This window comes from Acomys minous (assembly GCF_964271855.1).
Source record: "Acomys minous genome assembly, chromosome: 6".
NCBI classification, from domain to species: Eukaryota; Metazoa; Chordata; class Mammalia; order Rodentia; family Muridae; genus Acomys; species Acomys minous.
The window spans coordinates 80,116,384-80,144,126 of record NC_140487.1 but is presented as its reverse complement, the minus strand read 5'-3'; the positions used below and the strand labels follow the sequence as shown (position 1 = coordinate 80,144,126).

The 27,743-nt window shown below is 45.1% G+C and overlaps 1 protein-coding gene across 4 annotated transcripts in view; it reads right to left on the bottom strand.

Annotated features, from left to right (window-relative positions):
• Nucleotides 1–27,743, bottom strand: part of DNAJC6 (DnaJ heat shock protein family (Hsp40) member C6) — a 157,882-nt gene that overhangs the window by 125,842 nt on the left and 4,297 nt on the right. For 2 of the 4 annotated variants that reach the window (XM_084787385.1, XM_084787384.1), the window contains exon 1: nt 21,376–21,634. The exons of the other annotated variants lie outside the window; for them this stretch is intronic. Coding sequence is in view for 1 of the 2 variants with exons in the window: in XM_084787384.1 (XP_084643510.1) it covers nt 21,376–21,397 (22 nt within the window). In the remaining variant the exon portion in view is untranslated. Of the gene's footprint in view, nt 1–21,375; nt 21,635–27,743 lie in introns of those variants that run through there. 4 annotated transcript variants of the gene reach the window in all.

Below are 27,743 nucleotides of genomic sequence, written 5' to 3'. Positions count from 1 at the left end.
GGCAGCAAGGCCACAGGGATGGGACTGCCTACGCCACTGGGAACTTACATTACCACATGATCTGCTCAGATACCAAATACCAGACAATGAGCTAAAGGGTTTGTATGGGTCCTGATGCACTTGGGTCTTGCTTTGACCTCAAACTTCCTTTCCGTACCACCACCTACCCCATTTGGAATGGAACGTTTAACTTATGTCACTATATATTGAAAGTTTACAATTTCCTTGGTTGGTGCATCAGTCTCTGCAGCACCCTCCTCCTTCATGCAGATTTGTTGGCTCCATTGGTCTCCTTGTGGAGCTCCTGACCCCTCCAGGTCCCTCTATTCTCCAACTCTTCCATAAGACTCTCTGTGCTCCACCCAGGAGTTTGGCTGTGTGCCTCACCATCTGCTTGGATCTCCTGCTGGGTGGAGTCTTTCAGAGGATCTCTATGGTAGGCTCCTGTCCTGTTCCTTCTCTTCAACTGCTTCCGGTGTCTATTCTATTTGTCCTGCTGAATGAGAATTAAGCATCCTCCCTAGGGTCCTCCTTGTTATTTAGTTTCCTTAGGTCTGTGTATCATAGTGTGGTTATCCTGTATTATTTGGCTAATAGCCACTTATAAGTGAGTATATACCATGCGTGTCTTTCTGGGTCTGGGTTAACTCACTCCGGGTGATCATTTCTAGTTCCATCAATTTGCTTGCAAATTTCAAATTTTCCTTATTTTTAATAGCTGAGCAGTATTCCGTTGTGTAAATGTAGCACAGCTTCTTTATCCACTCTTCTGTTAAGGGATGATGTGGTCCTAGACCCTCTGCTCAGATGAAGTAGATAGGCAGCACAGTCTCTTGTGGGTCCCATAATACGGGGAGTAGGAACTACTTCTGACATGGACTCTATCCCTCCACATTCATCACTTCCCCCTGGCAGGGGGGGCTTTGCCAGGCCACAGAGGAAGTGAATACAAGCAGTCCAGATGAGACTTGATAGGCTGAGGTCAGATGTTAGGGGAGGAGGGCTTCCCTTTCTGAGGACCAGGAGAGGGAGGGAGAAGGGATGAGGGAGGGAAGGTGGGATCAGGAGGCAATGAGGGAGGGGGCTACAATCAGGATGCAAAGTGAACAAATTAAAAATAAAAAATAAAGAAATTATACAATTTCCTTTTAATATTTTACTAGAGCTCACAGCTAAGAGTTTACCTTGAGTCTTGGGAAACTTTGGATTTGAAGTTTAGAACAACATTGGAGCTGTTGCTATGGGGACTCTTGGAGATGGGCTGAAAGCACTTTGCATTATGAGATAGACATGAGCCTTCGGGGGCCAAGGGTGAGATGTTATAATTTATGTGTAAAGTTGGTTAAGAGATTTACAGTGGTCAATAGTTTCAGTATGTGCACACATGTGTGTCTGTGCATGTGTGTGTGTGTGTCTGTATATGCATGATATCTTTGGGGACATACATGTCACTTCAAGGCACAAGTAGAAGTCAAAGGGCAACTTTGTGGAATAGGTTCCTTCCTCCCACCTTTACATGGGTCCCAGGATTGCCAGGCACGTACCACCTACTGAGTTACACAGGAGGGCCAGGTTGATTGTGGGTTTTTTAAAAACAATGATTACTTGTATTTATTTTGTGTGTGCATGTGTGTGCACATGCACGCTCATGCACACACGTGCATGCGTGTGCATTGTGGCATGTATGTGGAGATTTCAAGCATCAGTTTTCTTTTGTCACCTTATGGTATCAAGTCATCAAGCATGCGGAGAAATGCTTTCACTCACCGAGTCATCTCACAGTTCAGTAAGTAATCTTGATTGTTGACCTCACTGCATTGAGAAATGCCCAGAATAATAAAAGGCACATCTGCATGTGTCTGTAAAGGTATTTCTAGGGAGTATTAACAGAGGGGAGAAAACCTGGTCTGAATGTGGACAGCACCGTCCCATCGGGTAGGAATCTTGATGGAACAGAAGAGAAAATAGAGGAACTGGGGAAGTGCCTAAGATGTGCAGTGTTTTCCTCAGTCAGGGATCTCACACACAGAGCTGAGCCAAAGAAAGCGGATCTCACGACACACTAGATCATTTTCTCTACACAAAATGCAAAGCCATGACACAAAGCTAGGGCATGATCCCTCAGACCTGAAGTTATGCTGCATGTATGCGAGACAGTGCGGATGCGAAGCAACCTGCCCTCCTGGCTCCAAGCCCAGTGCTACTTGGCTTGGACTCAAGTGACATAAGAATTCACACATATAAAAATTAATCAACCTGCATGCTTAAAAGCTATATGCACTTTGTTTTATACTGATTTTAAAGTTTGCTTGAAAAGCCAGTTTGGGTCTGCTTTGCTTTTGGTTTTTGGTTTTCATCAACACACTCAAAAATCATAACAACAACTAAAAAAAGAGTTTCTGAAACCACAGCTCATCAGTTCCTCTCCTAGGAGACTCTCGCTGTGCTCATTTCTCCAGTGTTCCTATCCACTGCTGCTGCCACGTGCTCTGTCCTGAGGTATGGATCTGTGCTAGCTGGCTTTATGTCCATTTTACATAAGCTATACTCATTGAGAGGAGGGCACCTCAACTTAGAAAATGACTCCAGAAGAGCAGGCTAGAAGCAGGCTAGCCTGTAGCGCATTTTCTTGATTAGTAATACATAGGGGATTATTGTGAGTGGGGACACCCTTGGCTGGTGGTCCTGGCTTCCAAAACAGGCTGAGCAAACCATGAGGAGCAGGCTCCCTGGCCTCTGCGCCAGGCCCCGCCCCCACCCCCAGGTTCCTGCCTTGGGCTACATCACTGGACTGTGTCTCAAGATATGTAAGCCAAATAAATACTTTCCTCCCCAAGGTGAATCTGGTCAGCGGTGCATCCTCACAGCAGTAGAAACCCTGACTAAGGCAGAATCTCACATTAGAAATGAGCTTCTTGTTTCTGCCTTTTCTTCTAATATATCAATCTTTTCTTGTGAATTCAAAAGCCAACAACAACAAATGATGGAAGATTAAAAACAGAATCAAGGAAGTTAACTCCTAACCTGGAAGCTAAGTTATGGTATAGAATCCTCTAAGGACTCAGGACTTGACAGCACACTGCCTCTGTGTCAGTGGTTCTCAACCTGTGCGTTGTGACCCTTCTAGGGGGTCAAATGACCCTTTCACAGGGGTCACTTACGAGTACCAGAAAACAAAGATATTTATATCATGATTCAGAGTGGTAGCAAAATTACATTTATAAAGTTGCAGCAAAAATAATGTTGTGGCTGGAGGTCTCCACAACATGAGGGTCACAGCATTGGGAAGGCTGAGAACCACTGTGCTGTGTGATGGGTGAGTTGTGAAGGCAAGACTATCCTCAGGAACTAGCATCAGCTTGAAGTCTACTTAAGAAATGTCTACCTGGGGCTGGAGAGGTGGCTTAGTGGTTAGGAGCACCAGCTGCTCTTTCTGAGGACCTGAGTTCAATTCCCAGCACCCACATGGCAACTCACAATTGTCTGTAACTCCAGTTCCAGGGGATTCGACACCCTCACATAGACATGCATACAGGCAAAAACACTGATGCACACAAAATAAACTTTTTAAAAAAGACTATTTTTAAAAAGAGAATAATGTCTACTTAAGAAAAGCCTAAGAAAACATGGCATCTGCAGATAGTCTTCTTCGGGCCCTGAAGTGGACAGGTGCCCTGCCCTAAGCCCAGCAGAGGACTAACAGTTGATGGAAACAACAGAAAGTCAGGCAGGGCTTTTATGCTAGAGTCAGAGAGTGAAAATAAGTGAAGAACTCATAAATGCCAAGCCCCAAGTCTCTGGCAGCTCTTCCTGGGGTGCTCTGCATTCTCATAAAGGGGAGCAGGCAGCAAAGCAGATGTGGGCAGGTGCACGGGGCCTTGGTCATTCTGCAGTTAGTCTCTTGAAGTGCAACAAAATGGGCCCCGGCTGGCGTGTGGTTAGTAGCGGCCTACTTCTCTCGCAAGATCAGAACCTTTGAGTCACTCCTCGTACCATAAAACAAGGACCCAGGATAAGTAAATAAATGCCTATTCCCCTAAAGACTGATTTTTAAACGGGGGGGGGTGGGGGGGGGTGGGGGGGGGGGGGGGGGGGTGGGGGGGGGGAGGGTGGGGGGTGCAGGAGGGGACATGCTGTAACAAGGAATAAAAATTACTATTTAAGAGGCGTGGCAGAAGACTTCTACAGATGCAAGTAGAAAAGTCAGGTCACAGCCCACTACCAGAGCATCTCACTACCCCAGAGACTTCCAGACCTGTAGGTCTTGATGTCTCAGTACTATATACCTAAGCCCATCCTCTCTTCCATGTCTTTGTACTGTTCTAGCTCATTTGTCTATGTTATTTGAATGGACTTTTAATTTCTTTTGATATGATTTGCTGGCACATCTACTAACGCAAGAATCTAATTGTAAGCGCACTGTTACATCAGGCAGAGCAGTCCACACAGCAGCCCACCTGACCCCATTCACTCATCCACTCAGCCATACGGCCCTTCTAACCTGCTCCAAACCCAATCCCTCACCACGGGCTTGGCCATTCCATACAGGCCTAAAATTACTTAAAGATAATAGGTTTAAATTATAATGCATACATAGGAAATGATTCTTATGGTATGACAACCTCTGCCTTGATGTAGGCAGACAAAACAGCATAAAGAACACGGCTGTGACTAGTATCCTGGCACGTGTTAGTAATTCCAGTGCTCTGGAAGCTAAGGCAAAGGTTACTAAGCTGAAGCCACCCTGAACGACATAATGAGTTGTTGTCTCAACAAAACAGAAAATAAGTTATAAGATCAAAGAGACTTGCTGGAATCCTGGATCCAGCCCAGTCACTGGGACAAACCTACTGTAGCTAACCTAGGAAAAGGAAAGGCTCAGTTTGGGCTCAAGGCTCAGAGGTTTCCATTCTTGGCCCACTATGAGGGGCATTGATAAAGCAAAGTGTCCATGCCATACAACTTTGAAGCAGAAAGAAAAGATGGGCCAGGGTCCCCGAATTCCCTTCAGGAGCATCCCACAAGTGACCACCTTCCTTCTCCTAGGCTTGCCTCCCAATGCTTCCCCTATCTGCAATAGCACCATCAGCTTGGGCCACTTCTTCAAGGCATGAGCCTTTGGGGACAGAGAATAAGAACCACTTCTTAGCTGTCTGTCGCAGTACTGATCCTCGATGCCACCATCCACAGAACGGATATCTAATGCCTACCTCTATGTGACAATACATTACTATAAAGGTATCTCTGACATTCTAAGAGACTGGAACCTTTGCTGGACTTCATAACCGGAGATAATAACACACCTTGAGGTCACTCATGACTTAAGATTGCTCTCCTGCTGCGCACTTGGCCAGTTTGTTTAACCTGCCTGCAGGAAAACAGTGTAACAGCCCATTCTTGCTTGCCTTGGGCTTTCCATGTAATCAGCTTTTACAGCCTAAGCTAATGTATAGCTTTAATCTTAAATTATATACTCTCCCATGTTCTGACCCATAAGTAATATGTGTGTGTGTGTGTGTGTGTGTGTGTGTGTGTGTGCTATAATAAATGCTGGAAACAGCAAAGAGACTGAAAACAACCTCATAAAACAAATATCCACCCTAAGTGTTCTAAGTGGCATGGTTATAGGTTGGTAAGTCTGTGTGTGTGCTGTTTGTTGTACGGCTTGTTATATGGGTCATTTGGTGGCAGTTGGGGTCAGGAAGGTTTCATCCTCTGTAAAACTCTGTCAAAGATTCCTGTAAGGTAGGCTCTGGTCCCGTCCTTGTCCCCTGTCCCCACTCCCCCACCACCACCACCATGTGACTCTTTCTGTGCTGTTTAATAAAAGCAGAGCAAAGCCCTTTGTTAGAGACACAGACACAAGTCAGGACAAGACAGCATTCAGGCAGGCATAGAGCCAGACTCAGGGAACAGGCAGCAGGTGAGGAACAACATAGGGAGAAATGAGAAGAGAGTTTGAATCTGGGCTCATTCTCAGTTAAGTTACCCCAAAAGAAGCCGGGCATGGTAGCACACGCCTATAATCCCAGCACTTGGGAGGCATGCAGGTGGATCACTGTGAGTTCAAGGCCAGCCTGGTCTACAAAGTGGGTCCAGGACAGCCAAGGCTACACAGAGAAAACATGTCTCAAAAAACAAAAACAAAAACAAAAACAAAAAAGAAAGAAAGAAAAGAAAAGAAAAGAAAAGAAAAGTTACCACAAAAGAGAATGTTTTCCATTTCTTTTCCCTAATGCAGCACTGACACATTTAAGGTACTCTGAGGGTATTGCTAATGCGTAATACATCTCCAGGAACTATACACCTCCAGGAATTACTCCTAGGTTTAAATGTGAAACACACACATTAGTTTATTTTCTCGTTAGTATGACAGAATACTTGACAAAAGCAATTTAAGGGAAGATGGGCTTATTTTGTTCCCTAGCTTGGGAATATAGTCCATCAAGCAGGGGAGACATGGTGACCGGAGCTCTAGGCAGCTGGTCACAATACATTCCCTGTCAGGAAGCAGAGAGACATGAATGTGTTAGTGCTCAACTTGCTTCCTCATTTTTATTCAGTCTGGGATCCTATCTATAGGATGGAACTATTTGTATGACTTGTGGATCTTACACCTTTCTAGAAATGCCTTCACGTGGTGGATCTCCATGATTCTGAACCCGGTCACTGCCGAGAAACCATCCCAATAGACTGAACACTCAGCCTAGTGCACCAACTCAGGAAAAGGGCAGCCAGCAGCAGCTTTGTTTCTTCAAAGCACTAACCTACTGTGTATTGTAACATTTTAAATCAAATGCCTCCTCCATGGAGCTACAACAAAAACCACACACTCTTCCAATCATTTCTCTTGTGGTGTTCTGCATTTATCAAGCAAGATGAAGGGGCCCACAGGCTTTTTAATCCTAAGAAGTGATGTATACTGTAAGTGATCAAAGGAGAAAAACAAAATGATCATGTTCTAGGTAACTGAGAAGTCTGCCATCCCAGTGGCCCACACACACAAGCAGGTGGCTCTTCTGCAAAAGAGAAGGGCGTGAGATGAGATGAAAGATGTGGAAGGCCGTGGCATGAAGATGCTGAGGAACTCACAGGTGAAAGGGGCATCTAGGAGAAGAGGGCTAAATGAGGGTGGGACACACTTGGAGCAGCCCTTTCCAAAACTGGATGAGAGTCACCAAGGTAAAGGAAAGGAGTGCACAGGAGTTGTGATGCTAGTGTCCTGGCAAGAGCACAGCTGTGTGACTTTCCCCAGGAATGAGGGAGGTAGTGAGCTTCTGATGGACCCTGGGACTCGGGTTGGAGAGGAAAGAAATGTTAATTAGGACGCAGAGTTAGAAAAAGGCTTGGAAATCACAGGAGAGGTTTGCTGAGAGTTGGAAAGCTGGGCTCAGAACCCTCCCCCCTCCCGCCCCCTTTGGTGGAAGGAGGGACAATAGTTCATCAATGTATCACTCCATACCCATCATAATGGCTGGATGAAGCCTAGTTATAATGGCACACACTCACGAGTATGCGAAGACATTCATGCAGTTTTATCAAGAGTGGAAATCAGTACACACTTTGGACAACAGCTTGGCGATTCCTTTTAAAATCAAAAGAATGCTTTTATCATATAATCCAACAACTTTTACGTAGATATGAAATCTTACTTTCACACGGGAAGTTGTATACAGATATTCACAACAGCTCATAGAAAGGACCAGCCACGTGTGGTGCTGCACGCCTTTAATCCCAGCAGAGGCAGGAGGCAGAGGCAGGTAGATCTCTGAGTTTGAGGCAAGTCTGGACTACACAGTGAGTTCCAGGACAGGCAGAGCTTTTACACAGAGTAAGCCTTGTCTTGAAAAACCAAAAACCAAAACAAAAATAAAAACAGAAAGAAAGAAATAAAGGACCTAGAAAGGACTCACATGTCTTTCAAGACTGAATACACAAGCATGCATACCACAGACTTGTTCTTAGTAAGGGAGAGGAAGGAAGTACTGGACCACACCATCACATCCTCGGGGAAATCAGACTGAGTGAAAAAAGCCAATCCTACTTCATGATTTCATTTTTGAAAAACTTATGAAATAACAATTATAAAGATGAAGAACAAATGAATTTTGGGTCATGGATTAAGGGAAAGGGGATGGAAAAGGGACAAAGTAACACACTTGTCTACCGTCATGATTTAATTGACTGTCCTGAGTCTGGTAGCAGTTATTCAAGACCACAAGTGTGCTAAAAACAAAACAAAATAAAACAAAACTTCACAAAGTTATACATACAAACACACATATGAGTTTATGTGTAATTCATACAACCTAAGTAAGCTTGATGATGCACAAGTGTTGGTTTCTTATTTTTTGGTGCTGTACCAGAAAGGCATGGGGGTGCTTAATGGAGCCTAGGTGATAACTCAGTGAATAAAGCATTTGCTGTGCCACAAAAAGACCACAGTCTAGATCCCACAGATGCAAGTACAAGCTGGGCAGGCCCAGTGGCTCTCTATAATACCTGCACTCGGAGGGCAGAGAGAGACCAGAGAGGCAGAGGGCAGGCTGGCTACCTGTATTATCCACATTGAGTTTCAGGTTCAGCAAGAGATCCTGCCTCAATAAATTAATCGGAGAACAATCAAACAAGACATCTGGCATCAACTTTAAGCTTGCACACATACATACACATGCAATTAAATATAGTTTTACATTCAGGAAGGATGCACAGACCTTCCTGTGCATTTCTGAGATATTCAACAACTCTACAATTTGATGATTTGGGTTTGTTGTTGTTGTTGTTGTTCGTGGTGGTGGTGGTGGTGGTGGTGGAGGTGGTGGTGGTGGTGGTGGTGGTGGTGGAGGTGGTGGTGGTGGTGGTGGTGGTGGAGGTGGTGGTGGTGGTGGTGGTGGAGGTGGTGGTGGTGGTGGAGGTGGTGGTGGAGGTGGTGGTGGTGGAGGTGGTGGAGGTGGTGGTGGTGGAGGTGGTGGAGGTGGTGGTGGTGGTGGTGGAGGTGGTGGAGGTGGTGGAGGTGGTGGTGGAGGTGGTGGAGGTGGAGGTGGTGGTGGTGGAGGTGGTGGAGGTGGTGGTGGTGGTGGAGGTGGTGGAGGTGGTGGTGGAGGTGGTGGAGGTGGAGGTGGTGGTGGTGGTGGTGGTGGTGGTGGTGGTGGTGGTGGTGGTTTTCATCTGTTTGTCTTTGTTTTCCAGCTGTGGAGCCAAGCCAACTTGACTTCACCATTCTCCTGCTCAGGTGATACAGGTATGCAGCATGCTGCAAGCTAGTTGGCTTTTGTTTTCCTTTCCTTTTCTAAATCAACAGTACAATAAACTGCACACTAGTTATTTAACAGACGCTCATGGAACAGCTCATGTATGCTAGGCTCCATATGAAACACCAGGAATGTAGACACAATGACTTCAAAGCGTTTGTGATTTCCTGGAGTCTGACACTGGCAAGAGCCCCTTTCACAGTCTCTTACTGAGGAAGACAGCATCCACATAGTCCGGCAGTTCATCACCTACAGCCACAAAAGAAAGGAACTGTGCCCCCAGAGCCAACAGACAAAGTTCACTAGTCCACCTTCCATCTCTTTGTGTCTGGTGACATATTAACACAGTTCCTCCCTGACATCCCAGCCTAAGTCTCTCACCACCTCTTCCTCCAAGGAAGACTGGCCATAGTCACCTCCACAGACAGAAGAGCGGCATGAGACTGGCCAATCAGTGTATTGCTTTCCAGGCTTTAAGGGAACAGGAGCTTTAAAAGCTTCCACATGCATTAAACAGCATTTTGCTTAAAAATGGAAGAAAGTGAGATTGTTTGACATCTGAATGGACACAAAGCGCATCCCTGTGATGGCACTCTCTAATAGTCTGGCTAACTCTATCCAAACAAATAAAATGCTGGCATAAAGAATAACAGTGGGCTGGGCATGGCAGCTCATACCTGTAACCCCAGCTTTGGGGGGCTGAGACCATATGATAACAAATTCAAGGCCAGTCTGGGCTACATAGCGAGACCATGCACGAAGAAGAAGAACAAGGAGGAGGAAGAAGTGGAGGAGGAGAAGAAGGAGAAGAAGAATTTTTACATGCTATAATATGGGTAAATTTTAAGACTTTCATTACAGGCGGATATGAAAATTTATATTGTATGATTACAGTTATACAATATGTCTAGTCTAGACTAGGTATACCTCATAAGGGTATGTTTTATGTTATCTGGTCTATCTCAATTTATAAAGTACTTTGTTCATAAAATGTAAAGTCTAATTTTTCTTTTGTTGTCTAATTCTTTTTCTTCCATGCATGCGGTGGAGGCCTTGTGCATACTGGGCACGTGCTGAGATACAGTCTTACCAGTACGCAAGAGCACCTCCACACCACTCTAAAACTCCCGAAAGGCCAGTGTGAAAAACTCAATCATGAAACCTATCCCTCCTGTGTTTACAGATGAGAAAAACCAGAGCAGAGTATGCAGTGGCTGAGTCTGTGGCCAGGGAACAAGCAGGAACCCAGGCTGCCTCATCTCTGGGCCAATGACTGCCTCTCTGCCTAGCTGCTTTATTTCTTTAAAGAAAAAAAAAATCACAAAAAGGGAGGGAAGGAAAGGGAACGGAGGGGGAGGGCAAAGGAAGGAAGCTGGGCCATTTGTACCATGTCTACCATCTTTCTCGCCTACCAGGGATTTGAACTATGTTCCTAACTGAAGAAACAGCACTCTCTTGGACTTCAGAGGACAGAGCATCAGTTTATAAATCTTTTTTCTTAACTGAAGACCTAGCAATCAAGATGAGATGCTGCAATTTTAGAGTCGCTGAAAATGCAGAAGATAGGAAGCCGAGTTAAGAGAAGAAAGGACACGGTTACAGTTCGGAAAGGGACCAAACACAGGAGCCAAAGCCACACTGGAGCCTCTGCAGCCACTGTCTCCAAGGAACGAGATCCCCAATGGTTTTGCAGGTTTTCTCTGTGCTTTTCCAGATTTTTGTAAATCCCTTCAGGGAGCATAAACATTTTTACCTACTCACTATCAGGTACTGTGCTTGGCATTTTCAATGTACTATTTCTAATTTCTACTAGGCAGAATTACTATTTCCTTTTTTTTTTTTCTTTTTTTTTGGGGGGGTTTGGGGGGGGGGTTCGAGACAGGGTTTCTCTGTGTAGCCTTGTCTGTCCTGGACTCACTTTGTAGACCAGGCTGGCCTTGAACTCACAGTGATCCGCCTGCCTCTACCTCCCGAGTGCTGGGATTAAAGGCGTGCACCACCACACCCGGCTCCAGAATTACTATTTCTTTCTCACGTGCAAGGAGGATGCTGACAGCGAGATGGCTCAGTGAGTGAACATCTGATGACCTTGAGGTCCATTCCCAGGACCCACCAAGGAGACAGAGAACCAACCTCCCACATACACGTTGTTCTCTGACCTTCATGCACTTGGCATGTCATGCAGGTACCCACATACATACACACAAACACAAAATTAATAAATAAAAACACTTCTAAACTTAAAAAAATAAATAAAATTGCCAAGGGTGGTGGCACATGCCTGTTACCCAGTGTTCAAGAAGCCGCAGCAGAGGAAACACCACAAGTGCAAGGACAGCCTCAAGCACTTAGTGAATCAATCGCCTTCCTCTCACACACACACCCCCATCTCTATCCCTGTCTCCCACTGTCTCTCACTGTCCTGCTGTCTCCCTGTCTCTGTCTCCCCCTGTCTTTGTCTCTCACTGTCTCACTGTCCTGCTGTCTCCCTGTCTCTGTCTCCCCCTGTCTTTGTCTCTCGCTGTCTCACTGTCCTGCTGTCTCTCTGTCTCTGTCTCCCTCTGCCTCTGTCTCCCTCTTTCTCTGTCTCTTGCTGTCTCTGTCTCCCTCTGTCTCTGTCTCTCGCTGTCCTGCTGTCTCCCTGTCTCTGTCTCCCTCTGTCTCTGTCTCTCACTGTCTAGCTGTCTGTCTCTCTGTCTCTGTCTCTGCCTCCGTCTGTCTCCCTCTTTCTCTGTCTCCCTCTGTCTCTGTATCTCGCTGTCCTGCTGTCTCTCGTCTCTGTCTCCCTCTGCCACTGTCTCTCTGTCTCTCCCCACCCCCACCCTGCCTTGGCTGCCATGAGGTGAATAGGCTTAACCCACAACATGGTCCTCTCATTATATACTGTGTCAACAAAGCCCCAAAGCAATAAGGCCAATGAGCAAGGACTGAAATCTCTACAACTGTGAGCCAAAATAATCTCTCCTCCCATAAGGTCATTTCTTTCAGATACCTTGTCACAGTGACAGAAAGTTAAGTAAGTATGTGATATATGGATATGTATGTGTATGTTTGTATATTGTATTATCTTGATGTTAATATTTAGAATATGATTATAATTTTATTTATTTTTAAATATTTATACTTTAATTTTAAAGCCTAGGTTGCCAAGCCAAAAATCCTCGACAGGCCATGTTTTACAGGAGGACAGAGAGAGAGAGAGAGAGAGAGAGAGAGAGAGAGAGAGAGAGAGAGAGAGAGAGATGGGGGGGGAGAGAGCATGATGTCACTGTCTTTCTCCCCTTACCCTACCTTTCGGGTGGAGGGGTTGTTTGTTTGTAAGACAGCATCTCTCTATGTCGCCCAGACTGTCCTAGAACCTGCTTTGTAGACCAGGCTAGCCTCGGATTCACAGATCCACCACAGAGGCCACACAGAGGCCTCCAGAGTGCTGGGATTAAAGGTGACCGCCACCACACTGGGTTCTTTATCCTATTTTGTGGCATTAAGGCAAGTCCCTTTCTCAGGCCTTCTCCTTCTAATACCAGTGACCAGATTTTCCCATTTATCTTGCAGCAGCAGGAGTCACAGCTGGGTTCAGTTTCTGCAAACTACCACCACCCCCTCAACTTGGAAAAAGAATTCTAAATTTAAACAATGCAGCACAGAACTAAAAATGGCCCAGAGAGAAGCAGCTATACCTTGAATGGGGCTCTTCGTAGATTTTAGAGGTACAAAGTCCTTCCCCACGCCCCTCTCTAATATATCAAAAGTAAGTAAATGATTCTTAGGTGACAATTAAAAAAAAAACAAACCCTCAAAGGTGCAGTTTGAGATTAAAGTGCCTGTTTTTAATGAGGACAAGACAGAACCGCAGAAAGGAGGAAGGTGCTGACTCATGCCATGCATTCGGGCTTTGAGAGCATCCTCCAGTGCCCCACACTCTGATCAGCAAATTAGAAAGCATAAAGAGTAAGAATCAGAAGGCCTGAGTGTGGGTTCTGAGACATCCCTGGCTCCTAGGTAACAAACGTCTCCTTCCCAATGACCTCGTTCATAAAATGAAGCTGATCTTGCAGTGGTCCTCAAGCCTTTTTTGTCCTCTGCACTTTAAAAGAAATGTTTGGTGTGGCTCACTCTTGTAATCACAGCACTCAAGAGGCAGAGGCATGAGGGTGGCTGCAAGCTCACCTGGTGAACATATCTGAGCTCCAAGCTAAAGAGTGAAACCTACATCAAAATTAAAAGTAAAAATAAAAGACATTTAACATCAAAGGGTTTATTTTTAGAATGTTTATTCAGGTGTATAACATGTGCACTGAAAAGTGGACAGAGCACATGTTCAGCTCAGTACCTTTCCACAGAGCACACTTAACGAACACCATCAGCTAACTGACAGAACACTGGCAACCAAGACCCCCTTGCTTGGAACATCTTCCCTGCTAGAAGTAGGGAAGTTCATCAAAAGAGACTGAAAGAAAGTGCCAGGGCTTTTTTTGGTTTTTTTTTCCCCCTTTTCTTTTCTTTATCTACTTTTAGTAGAAACCATGAAAAACCTTCCCGTAGTATCCACAACAGCACAACATCAATCACACCCCGCCTTTTGGCTCTAGGTCACATGATTAGGGTGATTTACTCTCCTTATAACTCAAGATCCACCATAATGTGTATTGTGAAGAAAGGAAAATTTGGTGCATAAATGCTCAAACAATGAGCCAAGTACATGACCAGACAGGAAGCTCCAATGTCCAATTAACACAACTCAGCCCTGAAATGGGGGAAGAAATCCAAGAAATGCATTCTAGGAGCTGGCAAAGGTTTGGATCCAGTTTATAAAACACCTAACTAGATCACTTAAATCCTTTGAACCCTAGTGCTATGCACAATGTCTATGTGCCAATAAACACTCAAAACGTGTTTTTTAAAAAAACATTTAAATGCAGAATAAAACATCTGTAAGCCCAGGGTTCATTGGTGATTTGGTTTTGGGGTTGGGGGCCTTATTTTGATCCAGGGTCTCACTGTTTCCCAGGCCAGCTATGAGCTTCTGGGCTCAAATGACTCTCCCAGCTCAGCCTCTACAGTACATGCCATTCTTGGCTTCTCCCCGAATCATACACACCCAGTAGCACTGCCCTTAACAAGGGAAAAGTGGGATGGCAATGGCACTTCACAGTTATTATCCTAACAACTGGGAGGCAGAGGCAGGAGAAGTGACACAGCTTCAAGGCCAGTTTGGTCTATATAGCAAGTCCCAGACCAGGATTAACAGCAACCCCAGAAAAGGAAAAGGAAGCGCCAAGGCAAGGAGAGCAAGGTGGCACCTGCAATACCAATCTGGGAGGCTCAGGCACAATGACTACTGTGAGTTCAATGCCAGCCTGGGATACACAGTGGGTTCCAGGCCAGCCTGGGATACAGAACAAGACCCTACTTCAAAAAACTAAAATGTTCTAGAGAGGTGGCTCAGGGTTAAAAGAGCATTCTGATCTTCCAAAGGACCCAAGTTCAAGTCCCAGCACCCACATCAGCTCATATCCCTGGAACTCAAGCTCCAGGAGATCTGATGTACTCTTTTCACCTCCAGAGGCCCCTGGACACCTATGGCACTCACTCACACAGACACAAACACATATACATACATAAAAACAAAAATAAATATTTCGGGGTTTTTTTTCCAAGTAGCCTTGGCTGTCCTAGACTTGCTTTGTAGACGAGGCTAGCCTTGAACCCACAGCAATCGCCTGTCTCTGCCTCCCAAGTGCTGGGATTAAAAGCGTGCGCCACCACTGCCCGGCAATATTTCATTTCTTAAGAAAAGATTCGAAATAGTCAACGTAAGTAAAAGTACATACATAAATGTATGTACACTATAAACATATATGGCAACCATATGCAGGACCTCAAAGCATATTCACAGCACATCCTCTCACTACAGTAGAAATAACTAGAAAGAACGACTTCAGTTGCTTAGTGATGAAGTACAGTTCTACGTGACCCTCTGGGTTAAAAAAAAAATTTTAATGGAAATTGTAAAATAGTTTATAATAATTAATTATGACACAAAACTTGTAGGATTTACAACAGCCATGCTCAAAGAAAAATTTTCAGCTTCAAATAAGTGTATTTTCTCTCCCTATGCCACGTGGGTCCCAGGAATCAAAGTCAATCCATCAGGTTTGGCAACAAGTGCTTTTACTCTAAGCCATCATGTCAGCCCTCTGTTCATCATTTTAAGAGAGATCTTAGCTGATACTTAAATAAGAGAAGGTTAAAAATGTGTAAGATTTAGAAACAAGGATAGAAAACTATCAACATAGGAAATCCTTCCAAATCTAAAAACTATTCAAGTTAATAAATGCATTTAGCAAGATCACCAAAACAAAGCCAACTCGTAAAAATGCCCTGAATTTCTGTATCTTATGAACAACTGAGCACTAGCTTCAGTAGAACAGAGAATCAATAAGCCAATGACATCACTTTCCAGCAGATCTACAACCCTGAAGTCCCAGTGTCCACTCGACATGACAGCACTCAGGAGCCTGAGGCAGGACCATCACGTCTAAGACCAGCCAGGGATGAACCAAGTTCAAGGCCAATGTGAGCAGAATATATACAGGATATATAGTAAGATCCTGCTGCAAAGGTGAACGAAAAAGAAAATAAGGTGCACTCTGCCCAGCTCCATTTCAATTACAAACAGTTATATAGGATTTCCATCTTTTCTTTTTAAGGCACCAAAATTACAGGATTGGATTCACACTGTACCAAAGTTTTAATGTTGACTCAAATCCTTGTAAAGCATGAGAGGGGCACTGGGTGTAGTGGCGCATGCCTTTAATCCCAGCACTCAGGAGGCAGAGGCAGGTGGATCTCTCTAAGTTCGAGGCCAACCTGGTCTACAAAAGTGAGTTCAGGACAGCCAAGGCTAAACAGGGAGACCCTGTCTTGAAAAAAAAGAATGAGAAAGGCAGTTAGGAGTGTTTGTTCAGCATGCTACAGGCTCTGGGTTTGCTCCCAGCACTGCACAGAAACAAACCTAAAAAAAAAAAGGGGGGGGGGGAGAAAAACCCAAGTCATTTTGCATATAAATATTAAAATGGTCAGAGGAACTGGGAAACATTTAGGTTCGGTGGGTAAAAGCACTTGCTCAGCAAGCAAGAGGACATGAGTTCAAGTCCTCAGCACCCATGTGAAAAGCTGGGCATAGCTGTGATTGCCCGTAATTTCAGCACTCGCATGGAGCTAGGGGGCTAGGGAGGATCTTGAGAGCTCACTAGGCAGCCAACTAGCAAAAATGGTGAGTTTCTGGTTAGTTGGGAGACTCTAGCTAAAAGCAGTAAGGCAGAGAGCAATGGAGAAAAGATACTGGACATCTCTCCTTCCTTCCCCATGCTCAAACATGCATGTGCATAATGTGAAAATTAAATAAGACAATAATAAAGTGCATGCATTCTGATGTGTGAGAACTCAGCAGAAACATGGTATAGTGTAGCCGTGTACATGCATCAAGCAGAAACTAAATATGACATTAATAATATATATATTGTTATGTATAAATGCTCAGGCAGAACCATGTTACAATGTAGCCAGGCATTTGCACTTGTATGTAAACTGAATAAGAAAGATAAATCGTGTTGCAATTTCTTCCCACTGTTCTGCAAAATTTGGAACAAAATTAAGTAATATAAAGTTTCTTAGATTTGATAGCATTTTTAGTCATGGAAATTTCTTTTTTGGGAGGGGAGGTTGCATTTTTTGATATGGGGTTTCTCCATATATTCCTGACTGTCCTGGAACTTTGTAGACCAGGCTGGCCACATCTAGCAAACCCTGTAAATTTAACTATGTATATAAGACCAACATATATTCCATGCTTGGAAACTCTAATGGGTTTCACCTCTTCAACAAAAACATTTGAAAGTTACACATTGCACAAACTAACTTAAACAGTTCTGGTTTCTTTCTGCCCATGAATACAAACAAATAAAAAAAAAACTTACTTGCAGATTTCCAGTGTGAACCCAGTTTCCATTGATAAGCACTGGCATGGGCAAATTTCCTATCTGTCTTAACACATGCCCTGGACCCTGAGAAACCATATGATATGAAGTCCTCCCTGCAAAAATATCATTTCACCAGCCCAACCAGGCAAAAGCAGCCATGACAAAACACCCTTGGAAGAATATGCATTTTCTCTGAAGACACCAAAAGATGGTTAAGGAAAACAAAAACTAGCATTTCTTTACATTTTTTTTTAATCGAAGAATAGAAAATATATTTACTATGTGAGGGCAAAAAACCTGGCTCTCACCTTGCTTGAATCCCAGTCTGATTCCGCAACATCTTGTAGTGAAAACATTCAGGTGCCTGGAGCAGGGACAGTGCTCAGCCCCCGCTCTTTGCACATTCACGTCACTGCATTCTTGTCTGCTCACGTGATGTCATATCACATAGGATCCCTCAAGATATAGACACATTCAAGAGGAATATTTTTCTGTCTTTCATATTCAAAAAAGTTCCACTCCTTGTTTTTCCCCAAATTCTCCTCTCTTGTTCTTTCATATCTATGCTTTCAAGGCCTTGTTGATAATTCAGATTTCTATCATGTCTATTTTTTAAATGAACTTGAAAACTAGTCAAAAGCCATTATTTTACTTTCCAGGGTTCATATTTCCCTTTTTTATACAAGGTAAATTAATTCTAATATCAATATAGGTGATTTTATCTTCTTTATATTTTTGTTATTTGTTTGTGTGTGTGTGTGTGTGTGTGTGTGTGTGTGTGTGTGTGTGTGTGTGTATGTGCCAAAGAGCTTCAGATCCCCTGGAGCTGGAATTACAGGCAGCTGTGAACTGCCTGATATAGGTGTTGGGAATCAAATTCAGGTCCTCTGCAAGAACAGTATATTCATTTAACTGCTGAGCCATTTCTCTGGCCCCTATACAATTTTATTTTAAAGCTAATTTTATGGAGTAACTTATCTGTAAACCCCTACCTACCTGAGAAGTGGTTTCTCAAGTGAAAAGACCTGGGTTTGAATACAATTCTACCACTTTCTGTCTATATGCTGTACAAAAAAGAGTTACCTTGCACTGCTGGAACAATATGTACAGTACCTGGTGGGTAACTTTTCATCGCTCATTAAATAGGCTCTAGGATATTAATTACTAAAATTAGAGTGCCCATGCCTGTCGATATTTAGTTACTTCTTTCAACTATTTTAATTTAATTGTCTTATATATATGATTTTTCCTGGCTTGCAAAGCAGATAAAGTTACAAAAGGGGCAGAAGTCATAAAAGACAGCCTCTCAAAGTTAACCTCTGTGCTGTCTGAGGTACACTGAAAAACAGGTCAAAGAAAGGAAGGCAGTTATTAAACCACAATCCAACATTTCCTGAACGCCAGTCATGAGACGGTAGCTCTTTAGAGGTCGAGTTCTGCTTGCCAACACCCTAAGTATGCACCGACTCCTTCTACCTCTTGCAGTTTTACCTGGTTCCTTTGTGGCTTCTCTACAAAGAGAACTGACTTCCAAAAAATTCCTGCATTTTGGTTTGTTTTTTTTTTCAACAGTCCTTTTCAGCATTTTTTGGTACATTTAGTTCATATTCAGGTCAACAACTGGTAATTTGCTTCCCAAAAATAGCTCTCACGGTCTGGTAAACGTGTCTCTCAGCTGTTCTGTGTACGCATCCCTGTGTGCGTGTGCATACACACACTCACCTCACACACTCTCACACACACCCAAATCCACTCCTCGGTACAGACCTCATCTCCCAACACAGAAAGAAAATGTCCTGAAAGATTCTTGTAGGACCCTAGAAATACACTAGCTCGTGACCTATTTGGGGCCTTGACAACTGACTTTATCTTTCTCGTTAGAGAGATGGCACGCATGCACACATAGATGGTTACATGGAACGGACTCTTTGAAATTAGTAAGGTGTGGCTTGTTTCATCACTCTTCAGTGTGTTTTGATTAGGACTCACGAACGTGGACCTGAAAACAGAACAGGCCCCACATATCTGCACACACATAAATGTCTGAAACAGAAGCTTTGAAAAAGCAAGTTAGACACCTTCACAGCAGGGTTTCTGCGATGAATTTATGTACTGTGCTCGTCGGAAACGTTGCTCCCAATGGATACATCCAATCGCTCTCCATCTGAAAGGCTTTCATGCCATCTCACCTCTTTCCCACTTGGGAGATAGAGAAACTGAGACCCAAGGAAATCATGAGTCTTGTCCCAGTCTCTACTGAGAAACGGCTGGACAAACCAGAAACTGCCTGTTTGGATTGCCAGCCACAGCTCTCTCCAAAAACAAAGTGAGGGAAAAATAAAATAAAATAAAATCCAAACACCAACTCCCATCAAAAAGGCCAGGAGACCAAAGCCTAAAACATGCTGGACATGCTGAGAAGGTGAGTATTTCTGTTCAGCACGCTGGCGAACACTGAGCTGGGCCTGAGCCTGTAATTCAGACAGCTTTAATTGTTTCTAAGTCATGCCCATGGCCTAGCATGACTTGACAAATAGGCTCTTTCTTTTCCTCCTCTTTCTCCATTAACCCTTCTCCAGCCACTGCAGATAACAAGGCAAAGCCCTCTTTGGGAACTGATTTTTTAATACTTTGATCGCACAGGAATTATTTGCCCGTGAGTGGCAGCTGGCTAGGAAACAGGAGTGAACTGTCCTCTTTGCTTTCACTCAGGCCTCACACAGCTGTTTCTTCCTCCCTGGGACTGCTTAATTAAATTTTAAACACCAAAACCACAAGGATCAATGCGTGAATATGAAGGGCCCACAGCCTCTGAGCCGCTGGTGCCAGCAACCCTAGGCCCCACCCCAGTCACTTTTAAAGCCGCGATTAGAGAACCTGGGATCCATTAAGACGCTGCATTTCTTCTGGTAGATTGGAAAGCCAGTCTCACCCCTGGCATCCATCACATCGTATCCTGCTCAGCGTGTTTCTCCGCTCAGGTGTTCGCGCGTGTGTGAGTGTATATATACCACTGCCCATCATCAGACGGGAATCATTTAACAAGCCAGAGGTCAGACTCTGTGAGAAAGGCCACACCGGCTACCCGGCTGTAGCTGGGGCGACGGGCTGGAGCGAGGGGTCACTTGGCACCGCCAGCCTGCACCTGCGCTCCCGCCTGGCCAAGAGAAAAGTGCGTGGCCCCGGGTACGCTGAGCCGCTGCGGGGAAGCGCAGCTGGTGAACCCCAAGATGAGCGCCGGGCTACGGAGATGGCGGCCTTTCCCCCGGCACGCGCGGCCCCTCTGCGGGCACCAGGATTTAGAGAATCAAGCGTGCAGAATCAAGGCCGACCCTGAACCACGTGTACTCTGAGGCGAGCTGGGGGCTGTTGCTCCTCCCCGCGCTGCGGCAGAAATTTGCCAGAGCCTCAGCCTTGAACCCCGGAATCTTCCAGAGCCCTTGTTGGGGGCTTTCATTTCGGTCTGTTTCTGCCCTTGCCCTCCCCTCCAACAGAATTTGTGCTGGTGGGTTTTTTTATTTCGTTTTGTTGTTTTTTCTTTTTTTGGGTGTGGGGGTGGGGAAAAGGCGGTTGCTCGGGGTGGGGGTGGGGCGGAGTTTGCATCCGAACATCCCTTTGCAAGGTAAACAGTTCTGAAGGTCAGCGACGAAGACTCCCTGCTGAGCCCTCCCAAAAAAGATGAACGTTCATCTGGAGATTCTCAGGCAATGCCTCTCTCTAGAAAACCTGAACTGTTTAAAGTATCAAGTTTTCCAGCTATTTCCAATAATTGGCTGAAACCCTACATTTTCATGATTAACAATTGTAAACACCCCCAAGAATAAAAGTATCAAAATTCTGGAAGCGATTATAAAGAAAACTGTAAGCTATATACTCAGCCAAGATTAAATAGCGATACACACACACACACACACACACACACACACACACACACACACACACATATGTTTGGTACCGCAAAAAATGGAAAACTGAATGACATGGTATTTAGAAAACATTTAAAGAGGGCATATTACATAACTAAAATTTACGAATATACATGAGTAATCAAATCAGCCATCAGCACAAACTAAACACATTCACGTTGTGACATCTCCCCCAAGCGTCTTTTAGCCGCCCCTCTGCTGTCAGCCCCTTACCTTTATTTTCAGAATCTTTCATTCTCCGTTTCTTCCCTCTGCTGCAAGACAGCAGGAAAGTCCGGCTGATTCTGCAACCCCTGACTTTGGATTTGTCATTCACAGACAGTCAGCGGTCCCGGGGGCGAAGTCCCTCAACGCAGGAGCACCCAGGATATGATAATGGCATGCGAGTCAGTGTGCAGGGTTATAATTTTGCTTATGCTGGAGCGGAAGGGATGAGGATGAAGGCAGACGTAAACACGACTTCCAAAACATGGCATGGAACCGGATCTGGAGCCTAGGTTTGCCCTTCTCCCTTCCCTGGAGTGGAGATCCAACTGCTTAGTTCCTCCTTGCCTCCGGAGAGGCTTGGTTCTCCTTGAAACGGGGAGGACTGTGCAGCGGTACAGACTTATTTTCAGATAACTTGGGAGGGGATTAAGAGCCCTGAGCTTCCTCTTCCGTACTCATTCACTGCCTTCTTTCGATTACTCAACAAGCACGTCCAGGTGGGTCCGGCAAACTACTTAGTACACTGCATACACAGCAGTGCACAGGAGAAACCCCCAGCTCTGCTCCCGGGTAGCACAAAACAGAGGCAGCGGGTGCCATACAGTGATATAGGTTCCTAAAGCCCTTTCACCACGGTATAAGCTAACGGGCAGGAAAGCTTTGCAAACCAGCCAGTCATTGACTCGGCCTGGCCAGGTATACGAAAGCTAGACCGAGAGACCCCTCTACTGAAAGGCAAGGAAGCTTCCAGCAAACTTTTCATTTGCTTTTGTTTTTTTGAGTCAGGGTTTCTCTGTGTAGCCTTGGCTGTCCTGGACTCGACTTGTAGACCAGGCTGGCCTAGAATTCAGAGTTCTGCCTGCCTCTGCCTCCCGAGTGCTGGGATCACAGGCATGTGCCACGGCGCCTGGCTCCCAGCAAATTTTTTAGTCATTGATTCTCACCGAATTTTGTGTCATTCTACAACATGGGTACATCATCCCCCCCCCCCCAGCCCCTTGTGCCTCTGTCATTCATTGAACAAACAGTACTTTTTGTTCAGCACTGTTAACTTTCCAGAGGGGACAAGCAGAAAAGTCCCTGCCCTCGGAGCAAGTTTTTACCTTCTGGTGAAAGAATTCAGACAAGCAATTAAAAGGAAAAGAAAAGGAAAAAAAAAGTGTCAGCAAATGCTGTGAGAAATAGTGGAATGTGGCAATGAGGTCACAGGTGCCATTTTTAGTTCGGTCAAGTGAAATGACATTTAACTTATGGAAAATGGGTCAACATTATCGTAGGCTTCTACCCACCTTTACTTAATGTTAGGACTGGGAGTATGGTTCAATGGTACAATACTTGCCTAGTATATTCAAGGCCTTAGATTTGACCCTAATGTTGCCTTATAACCGTCTATGCCCTCCCCCAAAATGAAAAAGGACTGGAAAACTGCTTGTTCAGGGCTAGTGAGCTGGCTTACTATTGTAAAAGTGCTTGCCGCCAAGCTGGACTGATCACGAGTTCAATTCCTGGGACCCGCAGAGTGGAAAGAGAGCCACTCCCAAAACATGCTGCTCGCCCTCCATACATGCATCACAACGCACTGCACACACATATATCACACAAACCAATAAATGTCATAAACCTTCAAGTAAATAAACCTTAAAAAATAAGATAAATGGGGCTAGAAAGATAGCTCGATAGTGAAGAGCGCTGGCAGCTCTTTCTGTGGACCCAGGTTGGATTCCTAGCAGCCCCTCCACAGCTTACAAGTGTCTGTAACTGCCTTCCCAAGGGATCCAATGCCCTCTGCTGGCCTCCTTGGGCACCAGGCATCCACATGGTACATGGATGTACATGAAAGCAGAACACCCACATACATGAAACGAAATCATTTTTTAAAAACTAAAAATATTTTTTTTTCAGTTCTGAACCCTCACAATCTCCTTTACTACATGTAGCTGGTTTGGGGCTTCGTTTTGGTTTGGTTTGGTTTTGGTTTTTCCATTACGGATTTGAAAAACTGATCTCCAAGAGAGATTAACTGATGAAGTATAGGGCCCAGGTTTCAAGAAAACCAACATGGGGGGGGGGGGGGGAAGGTGCTCTCAGCTCCAGACCCAGCTATTTAAGTATGCAATTGACTGAAAAGATGCTCTGGAGGACAAGAGTGCTGAAGATAAAGGCGTGGTCCCAAAGGCAGGGATGTTTGGGGGATGGTAAAGCTTTTAAGAGGTAGAGCACAGTGGCCAGGAGGTCTGTAGGCCACTGGGAATACAGTCTCAAAGGGGATTGTGGGACCACAGCCCCTCCCCTTTCTCTTTCCTAACCATGGGATAAACAGTTTTTGCTTTGCCTTGTCGTCCCCGATAATATGCTGCCTCACCACTAAGCCAAAGCAATGGGTCAAACCTATTAGGGACCGAAGTAAAAACAAACCTTCCCCTAGCCCCGTGAAATGGCTCAGAGGGCAAGGACACTTGCTGCCAAACCAGATGACCTGAGTTCAGTCTTGGAACCTGCATGACAAAAGGAGAGAACTGACTCCCAAAAGCTGTCCTCTCATCTCTACATGCACATGTGCACCCCTGCATAATAAATGTAAAAAAAAAAATCTTTTTTGTCTGTGTCATGCCACATAGTATGTTATACTGATGGAAAGCTGAATTTCACAAACGGGTGTCCATTACAACTCCCTTCTGTCTTTCCATCACATAAAAACCTGGGCTTCTCCTCCTCCAAGGACAAAGGCGAACTGCCCAGAAGGGGCAGGTCAGGGGCCTGAGATGCTGCAGACCCCATGCCCTGCCTCCATTCAGTAATATTCCTCATGTTAGGAGCTATTCTGAATATAAGGAAGATGTGGTACTGAGCAACATGCTCTGTCTTCAGGAGCTCGTGGCCTCCAGTTGAGGGGTTACTAAATCAGGCAAACAGATGCCAGGCCTGAGTTTGAATAATAGGGGGCCAAAGGGCTCTGAGGTAGAATGGACGGGGTCCAGACATGGGCTGTGCCATTTACTGGTCCCTAAAGAAAGTCGGGGTGCAATCTTGAACCTCTCTAAGTTTCTACTCCAACTGTGTAGGTGGAAGATAGAAATGGGACCATCTCCTGAGGCTGGGTGAGGCGCAGTGGCTTCAAACACAAAACGTATGGCACAGCGCCATGAAGGAAGGTCACCGTCAGTGCTGTAAGGGTAATGTGAATACCTGAGTCAGTTCTCTCAGCCTCAGCTGTCCTCATAAACTGTGGAAAATAATAATTAGTGTGTAGGGTTATTGTGACAATTATACCCCAGAAAGGTAATAAATCCTGTGCTGTAAAGGAGCAGGTGCCACTGGCCAGCTCAGTCAGGCTGCCCTTGCTCCAGGGAAGGAGAATCAAGAGTTGAACTAACAGGGGCTAGGAAGAGGAAGGGGGAACTTCCATTCACATTTCAAAAGAAGCAACCTTTTTTTAAAAGATATACTTATTGATGTATTTATTATGTATACAGTACTCTGTTTGCATATACACCTGCAGGCCAGAAGAGGGCTTCTAATCACTTTATAGATGGTTGTGAGCCACCATATGGCTGCTGGGAATTGAACTCTGGACCTTTGAAAGAGCAGTCAGCCCTCTTAACCTCTAATCCATCCGTCCAGCCTGGAAGTAACTTTTCTTAAGTGTGACTATCTTGACAGAGATCCAAATTTGACCTAACATTGTTTTTGAAAGGTTTCGAGCATACACAGAAGTTGGAAAAATTGTGTCGTGAGACCCTTAAAGGTGTACATTTGGTTATACTTGGTACATGTTTCTAACCCTACCCATCCTTAACTGCTTCTTAGTTTGTTTTTTTATTTTATCTTTTGTGTGCAGGAGAGAGAATATACATGAGAGAGAGAGAGACAGAGAGACAGAGAGAGACAGAGAGACAGAGAGACAGAGAAAGCGCATACACATCCCATGATGCTTGGTCATGCAGAGATCAGAGAACACCTCTCTAGGGTCTATCCTCATCTTCCACCTTTCCTAGGGTTCCAGTGATGGAACTCAGGAGGTCAGGCTTGCACAGCAAGTGCTTTTATCTGCTGAGCTATGTCACCTGCCTCGTTTTCTTATATTTTTGAGACACAGACTCACTATATTCCCAAGCTGACCTCAACCTTACAAGTCCTTCTGTTTGAACCTCCCAAGTGCTGGGACTACAGACTTTCGCTGCTACGCCCAGATTTTTCTTCTCCCCCTTTTAAAAGATAGAGCCCCATATTCATCAGTCCTCCCATCACAGACACCTCAAGGAGTGCTGGAACTACAGTCCAGGGCCACTGTATGTGGGTAACCGGGTGTCTCTTTGTTTCTTTTAAAAATCCAGCTGAAGGAGATTTGAAGCTCTTATTCAATGGGAAGTGGCTTAACATTCCCTTGTGACATAATATTTACCAAAACTTTAGCTCTCTGACCCTCAGGCCATTCCAGCCAGGGCTAGGCGAGCTCCCAGGAGCCTTCGCCTGCCTCACGGTTAGCCTCAAAGCCATGCTTCACTCAGGAACAGGAACAGACTCAAGCCTTGGATCTTTCCCCCACTCTGAGCCCAGGCTTCAAACAGACTCATAAACAAAGGCCATTCTAATAGCCAACCATGTTGTGATGCTCTGTCTCAATAACTAGGTTTAGGGAGTGCTTCCGGCAATTCCGCTGGCCACTAAGTCCCTCCACAGCTCTGCACAGTCCCTGCCTCATTAGAAGACACCTCTGAGTCACTTCTGAGTCACAAGCATGCTGCAATGGAGAGAAGAGAGATGGCTTCCCTTGGAAGTACCACACTCGGTCTTTCTCCATGCAGCTCAATCTGCCTGGTTTGCTCTGAGCACCCAAACGGCAGTTAGAGAGGTAGAACAGAGAGAGGAAAATCCCCCACCCCACGGCAGTGTGTAGCCAAGTATACCTGGACACTAGCCACTAAGGGGGTAGGCAGCAAGGTTACAAGGAAGACAGAGTTAGCAGGAAGAGTTGATTTGTATTGTCATTTGTATGTATTTACTGGAGAACTTGTTTGCCAAGCAGTAGCTTTAATGCAAGCATGCTCACATCAAGCTGCCTGGGCTTGAATCCCAGGGCACCAGCTATGGCAATGCTCTAAATCCACAAAAAGCCAGATGCACTGGAATCCATCAATAATCTAAGCACTCCTACAGGGCCAGAGATAAGACAGTCTGCTAGAACCTCTGGGGCAAGCTGATCTGGAGAAACTAGAGAGACCCTGACTCAACAAAGTGGCAGGTGGAGGATTTTCCTCCCCTAGCATCCACACCACACACACACACACACACACACACACACACACACACACACACACTTAAATATAGATGATAGATAATAGATGACAGGATGATCCTCGGCTAAAGCCCAAAGAAAATCTAAGTGGTGGGACTCGCTTTGTGGCTGCAGAAACTAGAAAGAGGACTCTGGACCCTGCTTGGTGCTCACCCCCCCCCCCCCCCCCCGCTTGGCCCTGCTAACACACACCCCACCCCCTCCCACCCCCACCCCTGCTCGCCATAGGGAAGCTGATCCAGAAGGCCAAGCTGCCGAAGCAGGCCAAAAGCTACAACTGACATGGCCACCTACATGAAAGTCGTGACAGAGCAGGGTGCGGAGCTATGTAACAAGGAACACAACCTGCTGTCAGTGGCCAACAAAAACGTGGTCAGAGCCACAGGTCCGCCTGGAGGGTCATCGAGCAGGGAGATTCGAGCAGAGGACTGACACCTCCAACAAGAAGTTGCAACTGATCAAGGACTATGAGGAGAAAGTGGAGTCAGAGCTGAGGTCCAACTGCACCACCGTCCTGGAATTGTTGGATAACTATTTAATAGCCAACGCAACTAATCCAGAGGACAATGAAGGGAAATTATTTCCAGTATCTTGCTGCAGTAGCTTGTAGTGATGATTGAAAACAAATGATAGATAATTGTGTGTACAAGCATGAGTGTGTGTATATGTATGTGCATACATGAGTATGTGTGTGATTGTGTGTGCATGAGTGTGTGTGTAAGTATATATGTGTCTGTGTATGTGCATGTATGAGTGTCTGTGTGAGATTATATGTGGTTGTATATGTATATGTGCATGGGTGTTTGTGTCTGTGTGTGATGTGAGTGTGTGTGCAAGACACTATGTACATGCGTGAATGTGTGTGTGTCTGTTTATGAATGTGTGTGTTACAAATACATGTTCATGCAGGTGTGCCCAGGAGCTAGGGTGACATTACGATCTGTCACACCCAGTTTTCACACAGCTGCTCAGGATCTAAAGTGAGGTCCTTCTGTTTACTCAGTAAGCGCTTTCCTCACTGAGCCATCTGCTCAGCCCCTAGTTCCTTTCATATCTGTGATCTTGTTTGATTCCGGTC